General features: G+C 37.3%; 1 protein-coding gene across 5 annotated transcripts in view; it reads left to right on the forward strand.

Annotated features, from left to right (window-relative positions):
• SLC25A26 (solute carrier family 25 member 26) overlaps nt 1-13,636 on the forward strand; it is a 176,091-nt gene that overhangs the window by 11,951 nt on the left and 150,504 nt on the right. For 4 of the 5 annotated variants that reach the window (XM_003940207.3, XM_074404521.1, XM_074404523.1 and 1 more), the window contains exons 2-3: nt 3,533-3,689; nt 9,979-10,088. In XM_003940207.3, the coding sequence (XP_003940256.1) occupies nt 3,533-3,689; nt 9,979-10,088 (267 nt within the window). The remainder of the gene's footprint in view (nt 1-3,532; nt 3,690-9,978; nt 10,089-13,636) is intronic. The other variant, XM_010350908.3, reaches the window with a different exon arrangement.

Below are 13,636 nucleotides of genomic sequence, written 5' to 3' on the forward strand. Positions count from 1 at the left end.
TGATGGTCTTTTTGTGGTGTTGTGCCCTCCTCCTTTTGAGAAAAAAAGTTTTATAGCATGTAATTAGGATCTTTCACTTCTCAGAGTAATTGCAGAGCAATAATAAGGCACTTCCTCTCTGCAGCCTAGAATGTCATACATTTTTTAACTTAAGGTAGAGACATGTATTTTATCTATGTGATACTGAGATCTCAGTACATTGTGGTGCTCTAGTAAGGTTTGCTGGTTATCTGGGTTATGTTCTATTTATTTGGATTTTTTGCTAGTTGTTAGAATTTTTCAGTATTAGCTACCATAAATTATGAATCTAATCACTTGCCTGATAACCTTCTGATAAATAATTATAACAAAATAAAATTTTCAGGCTGAAGAATGAAAGTTTGATAGAGGTTTTTATAATTTGGTTGTTAATTGCTTATGTATTTTGTACATTATTACATACAAAACAATACTGATATAAGATTATAGGCATTCCTTAAAGTTTTTATCTAAATCTGAAATACGTGGTTGTGTGGCTAAATATATAGATATTCTTATTCCTCAGTTTGTTAGTTGATTTTTTTTTTTGTCTCATGAATTTGAACGACATTTGAGTTATATAGAAGTTTGAAATCCATAGAAGTGATTAGTAATTCTTGAGACATGTTTTACCAGACAGGAAGATTGAATCTGGTCCTTTTTTTTCCTGGGAACATAAGAATTGTGATGAAAGAAGAGTTAGAGCAGGCATCCCCAAACTTTTTACACAGGGGGCCAGTTCACTGTCCCTCAGACCGTTGGAGGACCGCCACATACTGTGCTCCTCTCACTGACCACCAATGAAAGAGGTGCCCCTTCCTGAAGTGCGGTGGGGGGCCAGATAAATGGCCTCAGGGGGCTGCACGAGGCCTGCGGGCCGTAGTTTTGGGACGCTTGGGTTAGAGAATCAACATATGTAAAGTAGCCAACTTTAAAAGAGTAATTAACTTATTGATTAAAATTTAGCAGTAGATGGCACTTCTCTGAATCCTAAGATTAAAGAGAAAATTAGGTGAAGTGCAGCATGTTTTTAAATAATCTAGTCACATGAAACATTCTCACTAGGATTTTATTCTCTCTGTATTTTGAGAAAATGAGGAGGCAGGCAAAATATTTGCTTACCAAATTATTAATACAGATGAGGTCTCCCTGTGTTGCCCAGGCAGGAGCATGGTGGCTGTTCATGGGCACAATCATACCTCACTGTAATCTCAGACTCCTGACTCAGCCTCCCAGGTAGCAGGGATTACAGGCACATACCACCATGCCCGTCTCTACTTAACTGAATTTTATAAAAATCCTGAAACAAGTAAGAAGAGTTTTGAAGAGTGGCCTTTTTACTTTTCTACATTACTTGTGAACTTTTTCCCATGACTTAGGGAAGGCCACCTTTATGTCCAGAAAGAAATCCCACATTATTGGATATTCTTTTGATACTGCTTGGTTTCTCTCCTGGCACATCTCTGTGCCCTTTTGGGGGATGTCTTCTTAGGTCATTTGCAGAGTAGAACTTTAGGGTCTTTGGGTTTCTTTCATGTCTTTGGGCTGATCATATAGTATTAAACTTGTAGTAATGTACTTTTATCTATTGTAAATTAATTTTTCACAACTTGTGCTAATTAATTTGAAAATAGGTATTGGATTTATTATTCAAGTATTTCATTTTTCCAGTTAACTTCTGGGATGGTTTTATGGTGAGTGGTAAGTAAAGCAGATGGTATTTGCTAGGTACCAAGCTTTGTAGCACATGAACTTTTGTAAACTCAAAGGATGGAACAGTCAATCAACTTGAAGTTGGCTTGTATGTTTGAATAATACTGATTGTTTTGTTTTTTCCTTTGTCATGAAGTTTATAGTTTAAAAGTGTGTATTTTTACTTTTTGAATAGGTAGTATATTCACATGGTTCAGAATTCAAAATACAGCAAAACCTAGCAATTCAGTTAAAAAATTAGTATGTAGGAAACAGTTTCCTCTTTATAATGCTTCTGTCTGCCTACTGTAAACCGATGATGACTCACATCTTTAATGATGCCTTTAGATCTGTGTGATCTTTTTGTATCAGAACAAATGTTATGTTTTTGTCTTTTTAACTAATAAGTAGTGCATCTGTATTGACTTTTTTGAGACCTGCATTTTGAAACAACTCATGATCCTTGTGAATCTAGATCTGTATTTTAATAATCACACGTGTAAGGATTCATATGTATTAACTTTGCTTTGATGCTCTTTGTGTTTGTATTTTCTCAATTTCTGTTTTCTTTGACTAAGGTGTAACCAGTTTAAAAATATTCTAGATATGTTTCATTATAATCATGAGGTACAGAGTTATTTCTTAATAATTTTTCCCATAAAATCCGTTTAGCAGGAATTAGTTTTTAAAGTACAGCTTCTTCAAAGCAACATGGTATCTGTCTTCGGAGATGACTAGTTTGGGCTTTAATTTCCTCTAGTAATTTAGCTCCTTAAAAAAATTGATTTTTGATTTAAAAATTATCAAGGAATTTTCAAATACATTTTAAGTGGAGAGAATGCTGTATGAATCCTTAGATGTGTGTTTCTTAAAACACATCCAGATTCACAGGGATCATAAGCTGTTTCAAAATTCAAGTCTCAAAGGAGTCAATTCGGATCACAGCTTATTAGTTAAGGCAATAATAAAACTTTTGGTCTGATGTGAAAAGATCAAGATAAATTGTTAAATAAAAAAAAGTGCAGAATAGTGCATATTGTACATCATCTTTTAAAAGAAACAAACTAAAATATATGTTCATACTTGCTTATATATGTTTAAAGTACCTTTGGAAGGATACAACAAGAAACCAATAAAAGTGGTGACCTGAGTTATTAGGAAGAGGATTGGAAGGAAACTTTGAACTCTACCTTTCTGAGGTTTATTTTTGTTTGTGTTGGCTGTTTGTTTATTTTTAGGAGACAGGATCTTGCTCTGTTGCCTATGCTGGAGTGCAGTGGCATGATCATAGCTCACTGAACCTTTGAACTCAAGTGATCCTTATTCCTTAGCCTCCCAAGTAGCTGGAACTATAGGCATGTGCCACAATGCCCAGCTTAATTTTTTATTTCTTGTAGTGATAAGGTTTCACTATATTGCATAGGCTGATCTCGAACTCCTGGTTTCAGGTGATCCTCCCTCCTCTGCCTCCCATAGTGCTGGGAGGCATGAGCTACCACATCTGGCCTTTTTAAAAAAATTATTTTTAGCTTTTTGAACCGTGTGAGTACTATATTAACAATGAATTTAAATTTTGTTTAAAAAATTTTGTATTAAAAATTGATTTAAAAAGAAAATATAAAATTTACAACTTGAAAATGTAGCCATTTTCTGAGGAAAACTTCTAGGTTTAGGTTGAAGGCCACAGAAGTTGTGGACTGAAAGGAATGAGAAATGTGCTTAAAAGACGGCCTTCTTCCTATCCTTGCTGCCAAGTGGCAGAGAGCTTATTTTGTTTTAACTTTTTTTTTCTCTTTTTCTCCCCTCCTGTTTTTTTTCAAAGGCTGGTGGGGTAGCAGGTGTTTCTGTTGACTTGATATTATTTCCTCTGGATACCATTAAAACCAGGCTGCAGAGTCCTCAAGGATTTAACAGGGCTGGTGGTTTTCATGGAATATATGCTGGTGTTCCTTCTGCTGCTGTTGGATCCTTCCCTAATGGTAAAATATTATATTGCTATTCTCACTTCTGTAAAGCCAAGATAAAATGGAATTTTCAGAATGGTGTATGGTCTTACCCACATAGAATTCCTTGTGTGTTGAAGCTTATATTCTGAATTTCCTTCTTTAACCTGATGTTATGTATTACTATTTTTTTAAGTCAGGGTCTCACTTTGTCACTCAGGTGGGAGTGCAGTGGTGAGCTGATAGCTCACTGCAACCTTGACCTCCTGGGCTCAAGCAACCCTCCAGCCTCAGCCTCCTAAGTAGCTGGGACTACAGGAGTGTACCACCATGCCCGGCTAATTTTTGTATTTTTTGTAGAAAATGGGTTTTGCCATGTTTCTTAGGCTGTTCTCAAACTCCTAGGCTCAAGCAATCGTCCACCTTGGGCTTCCTAAGTGTTGGGATTATAGGCATGAGCCACTGTGCCAGACCTAACTCATTATTTTTGAATCAGATAGTGTTACAGATTCTTATTTGTAATAGGGAAAAAAGTGCAATCTTTTAAAAATGGTTTTTGTTGTTCAAATTTCCAGCTAGAATCCTTAAAGTGTTATTTTAATGTTGTGATCCCTCAGAACAATCATTCCTACCTTTGCCTGCGCATTAGAATCCATTGGGAAGCCTTAAAAAAATACTGATGTCCTGTGTTATCCTAGAATTTTAATTAGTCTTGGTTTTGCCTGGGTATCATAAGTTTTAATAACTTCCCAGGTGACTACAGTATGAAGCCAAGTTTGATGATACCTGCTTTGAAGGTCTTAGAGAGCAGGTGAACCTAAGAGGCATTAAAGATTTCTATCCTAATTAAGTTGCTCTTAGATGATGCAAGTGTTTCTCACTAATGCGCTCCTGGATACTCTCCTTCCAGCAGCTTTTGTTTTGGTTCTGAAGTCATGTGACTTAATGACCCTCTTATTCTTTAGTCAGTACAATCTGTTTTGTTTAATCTGCTTCTTGGTATACTGTTTGCAGATACTTACTTTAATTGTTTACTGTTGGATGCCTCTAGTGGCATTCAAAAGTAGACTAAAGCAATAAAAAAATCACCACACATAAGACACACCCACAAAACCACAGCTCTAGAAGATTCTTAAATTCTGGGATTCACTTTTGTTTTTTGTGTGATAATTCATGAGAAATTTTACTCTTTTTTTTTTTTTTTAAAAAGGGGTTTCACTATGTTGGCCAGACTGGTCTTGAACTCCTGACCTTGTGATCCGCCCACTTCGGCCTCCCAAAGAGCTGGGATTACAGGCATGAGCTACTGTGCCTGGCAAGAAATTTTTACTCTTAAGCTGACATTTAAGTGTTGAATCTGTAAGCGTAACATTTATATAAAAATTTATAGTGCAAAGAGAAAAATACGTAGTATTTTTTTTTTTTTTTCCTCCTGCTCTTCACCATCCCCCAGCCATCATTAGACTGGCAAACTCTTTTGGTAATCCTTGACTTTTTGTATAAGTTAATATTTGAGTAATTGTAACAAGTTGTTATTGAGCATCAACTCCATGCCAGGTATAGTTTTAAGTGTGGGAGAGGGGCATGGGTTCCCAAATTTGTCCACTTTGAAATCACCTGATTACTGAAGAGCTTAAACAAATACACTTGACCCTTGAGCAACGTGGAGGGCAGGGGTGCCAGTCTCTCCTGTGCAGTTGAAAATCAGAATGTAATTTTTGACTCCCCCAAAACTTAACTACTAAAAGCCTGCTACTGCCTTAATGATATTATAAATAGTTGATTAACACATACTTTGTATGTGTGTTACATATTAACATATATTTATGTGCTATATGTTTTATTTTTTATTCTTACTATTTTTTGAGACAGAGTCTTGCTGTGGTATCCAGGGAGTGCAGTGGTGCGATCTCAGCTCACTGCAACCTCCACCTCCCGGATTCAAGTGATTCTCCTGCCTCAGCCTCCCAAATAGCTGCAATTACAGGCGCACACCACTACACTCGGCTAATTCTTGTATTTTTAGTAGAGACTGGGCTTCACCGTGTTAACCTGACCTCACGTGATCCGTCTGCCTTGGCCTCCCAAAGTGCTGGGATTATAGGCATGAGCCACTGTGACCGGCAAATGTTTTATATACTGTATTCTAAAATCAAACTAGAGAAAAAATGTTATTAAGAAAATAATAAGGAAGAGAAAATGTATGTTCACCAAGTGGAAGTGGGTCATCAAAGTTTTTCATGTTGAGTAGGCTGAGGAGAAGGAAAAAGAGGAGTTGGTCTTTGTGTCTTAGGGGTGGCAGAGGCAGAAGAAGTAGAGGAGGTGGAAGGGGAGGCAGGAGAAGCAGACCCACATGGTGTATCTTTATGGAAATAAATCATAATTTCGCTCTCACTTTTTTGCTGTTTCTGTTCTCTAAAAATGATTTATGTGGTACCAATGCTTTCACCATTTGCTTTAGTTTCAGTGCCCATGTAGAAGAGTCCTTGTCATAAAAGAAATCAAAAGCAGTCTTTAATACTCAGAACCCTTCTACCAGATTGTCTAATGTCATTTTCTTTTCTGGCTTTCCTTCTTCTGTATTTTCCCCTCATCATTTGACACTGGTTTGGAAGCAGTCGTCTCCACCAAGTTGTTTTCTATTAAGTCTTCTGGTGTGGTGTCTGTTAGCTCTTGAATTTCTTTAAGATCTGTATTTTGAAACCCTTCCCCCACCCCCCCACCCCCCCCACCGCCCCCCCGCATCCACAATCTCTCTTATTGTTTTCCTGATTGGCTCTGTCATGAATACTATGAAGGATTTGCTTGCTTCTCTTCCTTACTAGTAAATGTCCTTGTGAATTTTTCTTTTCCTAGAATAGGGCACTTTCATCTACATGAGAAACCTATTCAGGCAGATTTCCCTTCTCCTCAGTGATTTACTTAATGGCAGCTGAGAACTTGGTTACTGACTGATGGATGGCAGAAGCCTCTTCTCCTGTTATCTTGACATTTTTAAGCCAAATCTCTTTCTAAAATTATCAAACCATTCTTGGCTGGCATTAAATCCTTCAGCTTTAGATCCTTTACCTTTCTTTTTTGTCATGAAATTACTTTGCTTTTTCTCAAATCATTTTAGGGATAATAAATATGCCTTTATTATAGCAATTCTTTTCCCACATAAAAGCTGCGTTTTCAAAACAAGAAAAAAGTTACTTTGCAAAGTTGCAGAGCTGAGTTAATGAATTTCTTTTTCTCTCTCTCTATTTTTTTATATACAATAAATTAAGCTGTGTTCATTCATCTTGAAATGACCGTCAGCTGCAGCTTCAGGTTTGAGTCTGTAGTACCTAACAAGCAATTTTTCTTTTAATGTCATGACTCCTTTTTGCTTCTTAGGAGCTTTCTTGTAATGTCATGACTTCCAGCATCACTAGTGGCACTTTGTGGGTCCTATGGCATTATTCAGAGTTTGTGATATGGCACTAACCACAACAAAATATGCATAAGAACTGGGAGAGATCCTTTTGTACTATGATACGCAACTTATTGGGGGAGATGAACTGCTCTTCTGGAGATAGTGTCACATGACATTTTAAGTGGCCACTCTGCAACACCTGAACTCATTACAGCAAGAGGAGGTGGCTCAGAGATTACCTCAGTAGTATAGTATATGCTACAGTTAATTTTATGCAGTTTTGATTTAACACTCCACCTCTCTTTTTTTCTCTCTGAGACCGGGTCTCACTCCATTGCCCAGACTGAAGTGCAGTGGCATGATCTTGGCTCACTGCAACCTCAACCTCCCAGCCTCAGGTGATCCTCCCACCTCAGTCTCCCAAGTAGCTGGGACTACAGGTGTGGGTAACCACACCCGGCTAATTATTTATTTTTTTTGTAGAGACAGGGTTTCTCCATGTTGCCCAGGCTGGTTTTGAACTCCTGAGCTCAAGCCTCAGCCTCCCAAAGTGCTGGATTACTGGTGTGGGCCACTGTGCCTGGCCCATCTTTACCTTTGTTTACATTTCTCTCAACTATGAATGATGTGATCTGTGGTTTGTGTTTGTAAGTTTTGATAAATTTTAACTTTTTATAATATATTTTATGTTAGTATATGGTAAAATAGGCTAGTATTGACATATATTTTATGTATTAATGAGACAGCCTTAATTTTTTTTTTTATATTTCTAGGCTATGTGGTTCATTTATAAGTTTCTTCAAACTGTCATGAATCTGCAAAAAATTTGCCAATGTATTTATTGTATATTGGAATATTTGTATAAGTGAACCTGTGCATTTAAACTCATGTTCAAGGATCACCTGTACTGGTCCTTGTCACCTGACCCCAGAGATTATGACTAAATTGGTCTGAGGTATGGCCTGGGCATTGGATGTTTTTTTTTTTTTAAATCCCAAGATGATTGTTATATTTAGACAAGTTCGAGAACCTCTGAACTAGGGAATTGCAAAGAAGCATGTCACTAAGTCTCTATCTTTTGGTCACCATTTTTTTATGGTGTCTCCTTCATTTACATTCATTGTTCTAAAGATCTTTTTCTCTTATATATTGCACATAAAGATTATTGTGGGGAGGTGTACTATTAGCTATGGTGTGTAGGTTACATGGTGTTGTCATTAAGATCACAGGTTTTACATTCTTAGGAATTTACATTTAAAATGTGGTTTTGAATTTTTTTTTTTTTTTTTCATCCACCAAACTTCAGTGAATGGGAGATGCTAGGGAAAAGTCATAGTACCAGGGTTTCAAAACTAGTGTTGTTTTACTGCAAATTTTGACTGAATTGGACTTTTGTGTGTGGTGTCTTTTTTTTTTTTTTTTTTTTAAGGTTCTAATCTGAGTACAGAGCTTCACTGTAGTTAATCATCAGTGGCTGTGGATGTTTTTGTAAACCTGTGCTGCAGGAGTGAGGGGTTGGGGTTGAGCTAGAGGTACCAAAGATGGAAAGAGGTGAAGAGAAGACCCATGTGTTACTCCCTATTTCAAAGGGAATGTAGAGAAACCATATATATATATATGTTATGGATATAATTTTTTTTTCTTTTTGAGCTGAAAGAAATTATAGTTATGAGATAGCCCAGCCCCTCTTCTTTGCTTTAGCTTGTTCACTGCTCCCACTTGGAACCTGACTGTACCAGCATTTAGTAGAGGCCTTCTTGGATGCCCCTGGGGGGACGTGGAGGGAGGTTAGGAATCTGGAACTTACATTCTTAAAGGGATCATGTATGTCACAAAAGAAGCCATCAAGTTAGACGAGGTTGAGGTGGTTAGCCATGAAATGGAGGAAGTTTTACCACTGTCTTTCTCCCTTTCCTGGGGGTTAGGAGGGTAGGATGTATAGTGGCAGAACTCAACAGCTGAGTGCAATTGGTGGTATTATAACTGCACATTTAGTGAGTGGACAGAAGTGGGAAAATCATACGAAGAAACACAAATGGGAATAGGCTTGTGTTAACAACGTAAAACTGCCTGAACTGGTTATTATTCATGTATGGATGGCGTGCCTCTTCATTTGGCCTAGTGTATATTTCTTAGCATGTGAAGATCCTTTACAAGATTGTTGACTTTGGAGAACTGATTTTCCATATCAAGCTGTTTTCCTCAGCGTTTCAGACTTTAATTGTGACATGTTGAAATGTCCTTCAGAAGATGAATTTGTCATTCCTTTATCTCTTGTGCCTTATCTTTTATCCAGCTGATAAACATATATTGATTAACAGTACATAGAAAGTTTTAAAGCCCTCAGGGGCAGCTACCATCAGTTCATGGTGATTGAGGTAGCTTTTTAGAGATTTTGATTTCCAGTTTGAATTAAGCGGTTGACTGTTTTCTTGATGTAAAGGTGAATTTATCCAGTAAAAAAATAGCCATGGTTATTTTGTGTAACCAGCAGTAAAACGTTATAGAATAGGCATTTGCTTTAAGTTGAATTTCATGTTTGTAATTTTAAACTGTGTATTTATCAGTGTAGTTGATTGTTTTATGGCCACACATATTGTGGATCATAGAAATTCATATCCTGTTAATGTTGACTTTAAAAATGTTTAAGTAATTTTTCAGTATAATTGATAAGTGCTGGATTAGCTCATCTGCTCCCTCAGGGTAGGCATTACATTTTCTGTGTTTTTGTAAGTCTAAGATGAGGCATATAACATGGTCTCAGTAAATTCTGAAAAAGGAGGAGTAGGAAAAAAAGATAAGTGCTTATCACCTTTTCTGTTATCTCATAATTTAGTAATTATTGTCATACCTTTTGAGAAACATGTTTCTTAACAGTTTGAATATGTGTTTAAACTTTGTGAAAGACTGGCTTGTTTTAAATTTCAGCTGCTGCATTTTTTATCACCTATGAATATGTGAAGTGGCTTTTGCATACTGATTCATCTTCATATTTGACACCTATGAAACATATGTTGGCTGCCTCTGCTGGAGAAGTGGTAAGTAAGAAATACAAATATATACCATGTGTATAAAATACTTCAGAAATGCAAGTCATGCCTATGTTTTCAGTACATATTTCATTTTTAAAAAAATTATTTTTTAATTATGAAAGTCATAAATGCCAACAAATGTAAATGGGTTAAATATGACAGTTAAAAGATAGAGCCTCACAACTAAAAGAGCCTTAGATAGGACAGAAGCTATGTGTATTTACAGAGATGAAGCTATGTGTATTTACAGAGATAGATCTAAAACATAATTATATGGAAAAAAGAAAAAGAGGTAGAAGGTATCCATCCATGCGAATTGTGACAGCTTTGTATTGTGTCAGCACAACTGAGCTGAAACTGCTTTTCCCAGAATTTCCTTCTGAAGTAGTTTCAGTTTGGGTCAGCCACAAGAGAAATCTGCATGTTCTTTGTAAGGTAGAAGTGAAGTGGCTGCTGTATTTACGCTCAGAAGGTTGGCACATGGTCAGGCACTGTTGCAGCTCACACGCCCTGTCACTGACTTTTCTGTATTACCGTGTTGGCATTTGGCTTCCAGCTCCTCCAGCTCTCACTGGTTCTTCTCCATCAGTTTCCCCAAATTCTAGGTCAGATTTGTGGGGTCTGTGATGCAGGGTGCCAGCTTATACTGCAAGTTCTCTCACAGGCTAGTGGGAAATAAATGTGTGTTCTAGTCTGTCCTTGTTCTTCCCCCACTTCACATCCATCTTTCCTTCTCTGTTGCCTGCCCGTTGATTTCTTAGAAACAGCAGGAGCAGGGAGCCGCGGTGGCTCTGGCCAGTTGTCCTGCTGCTTGAGGAGGAGAGGCTATGCGTTCAAGACCAACCTGGGCAAAATTAAGAACCTCTCATTCATTTAAAAAAAAAAAAAGAGCAGGAGCAACCATATCACTTTTTTTTTTTTTTTTTTTTTGAGACAGAGTTTTGCTCTTACTGCCCTGGCTGGAGTGCAGTGGCGCTATCTCGGCTCACCACAACTTCCGCCTCCTAGTTCAAGTGATTCTCCTGCCTCAGCCTCCCAAGTAGCTGGGATTACAGGCATGTGCCACTACGCTTGGCTAAGTTTGTATTTTTAGTAGAGATGGAGTTTCTCTATGTTGGTCAGGCTGGTCTCGAACTCCTGACCTTAGATGATCTGCCCACCTAGACCTCCCAAAGTGCTAGGATTAAAGGCATGAGCCACCGCGCCTGGCCACCTGCCTGTTGATTTCTACCCAAACACTAGATGCAGAAGCAACAGCCTTACACAAACTGCTTAATTAACGCCCATAATTGCTGCTCAGATCTCTATAATTCTTATCCTTATCACTAACAGTGATGAAACCTTAACTGATAGAGAAATACTACTTGAAAAAGAGTTTGTGGCATAGTATTAATATTAGGAAAAAATACGTCAGGCAAAAAACAGAGACCAGTGCATAATGATACAGGAACAGTTACTTCAGGAGCTGTAACAAGCCTGAACCTGTACTGAATAACATAGTCTCAAAACATGCGAAGCAAAAACGGGCAGAGTTTTAAAGAGAAATGAACAAAACTATAGTCTTAGTTGGAGATAGTCACATCTCTGTCTCAGAGCATGAAGAACAGGTGGGCATAAACTTATTAAGGCCATAGAAGGTTTGAACAACACATGGCAAGATTGGCCTGTTGATATATGTAAAACTTTGCACCCAACAAGATTAACTTTTTTCAAGCATAATCAGAACTTTAATAAAAATAATAGCCCACAGGGCAAGTTTTATTGAATACTGCAGAGACAGTGTCATTATAGATCATTTGTTGTGTCATTATAATGAAGTAAAATTGGAAACAATGACAAAAAACAGGCAGTCTGTTCCTACTATGTGTTTAAAAAACAAACTCTTTTGTAAATAATTTGAGTTGAAGTAGAACACAATACTGTAAGTGGTAGGTATAAGTGATACTTTTGTTTTTATTTTTGAAGAGTTGGGGGTCTCATTATGTTTCCCAAACTGGTCTCAAGCTCCCAGCCTCATGTAGTCCTCTTGACTCAGCCTCTCCAAAGTACTGGGATCACAGGCATGAGCCACTGTACCTGGCAGAAAGTGATATTTTTAAACCAAAATCATAAACACGGTTATGTTTTTTTTTTTTAAACACCTCAAAACTAATGCAGAAGAGAAATGTGTGATACAAATAAAAGTTTCTTCATAACCCTCATTAACTTACCTTTCTCCCTACCCTTTCTGCACAATACTGAAGGACAGACTTGTCTGTTGCTTATTCATGTTATTTTCAAATCACACAGCCCGGTAGTCATGCAGTTCTATTACCGCCCCCCCCCCCCCCCGCCAGCCTTGTGATGGGCATAATAGAAATGGACAACACAGTGAAGAAAAAGTCTTCGTTTGTAAACCTTTTAGCAAATCACATTTTTCCTTGTTATTAGAACAGTAATGGCATATGTTTATGTAGAAAACTTGGGAAACGAATTAACCTTTATAACATTTACATTAAAAAATTGTGTTATATTGTGAATTGGTTTTTGATGCAGTTTTTTTCTTTAGAAAGTTGGGACGAGAATTTACAAACTGCTTAGTAACCTAATATTCCTTGCTTAAGAATGTAGTGAATTGGGGATATGAAGAAAAGAGGTAACAGAAAAGTAAAAATTAACATAAAGGAGATAATTTTTTTAAACCAGTTTTATTGAGACATAGTTGGCATACCATATAGTTCACCCATTTAAGGTTACAGCTCAGCAGTTTACACCATAGTCACAGAGTTGTGCAACCATTGCCAGACTCCATTTTAAAACATTCGTCACTCCCCAAAGGAAGCCCTTACCCATTGCAGTCACAATCCCCACTTCACCCCAACCCTCCCCACCCCTAGGCAACCACTAGTCTACTTTCTGTCTCTATGAATTTGCCTTATTTTGACATTTCATATAAATGGAATCCTACAATATGTGGCCTTTTGTTACTGACTTTTTTCAGCTAGTCTAGTGTTTTCCAGGTTCATCCGTGTGGTAGCATCTGTCAGTACTTTATTCTTAAAATTATTTTTGATGATTACGTTCTGACGTTGCAGTCTCATTACTTGCAGTTAGTTTGGAGTATGTATACTTATGTTTGTTGAACGTTGTTGAGAGCAACCAGCAAAAAAAGAACCTGGCCACTTCATTTCACGTGGGGCTATCTTGCCTGAAAGCTAGTTTGCCATGTTGAAGGGCAGGCTTTCTTCAGTGTATAAACTTTCTGTCCAAGAAAATAGAAAGTGATATAATAGGTAGGGCAAATAGTAGCTATTAGATTTCTCATGTTAATCATATCTCTTTTATTGGTAAAAAGTCCTGTTCTACAAATACTCTAATTCTAAAAAATTCTAATGCTCCTAATATTTGTAACTAATATTTAAAAAAATTGGAGCCTTGGAAAAATGCTCAAAGTTTTTAAGATTTCCAAATACGATGTCGTAACTTTTGGCATGTGGAGTGTTAGGCATGGGAGGTGGGGTAGGTAGACTTTAGATTAGGAGACAAGTATTCATGAGACTGAAGTTAAAACAGAT

The sequence above is a fragment of the Saimiri boliviensis genome, chromosome 8, assembly GCF_048565385.1.
Source record: "Saimiri boliviensis isolate mSaiBol1 chromosome 8, mSaiBol1.pri, whole genome shotgun sequence".
NCBI lineage: Eukaryota > Metazoa > Chordata > Mammalia > Primates > Cebidae > Saimiri > Saimiri boliviensis.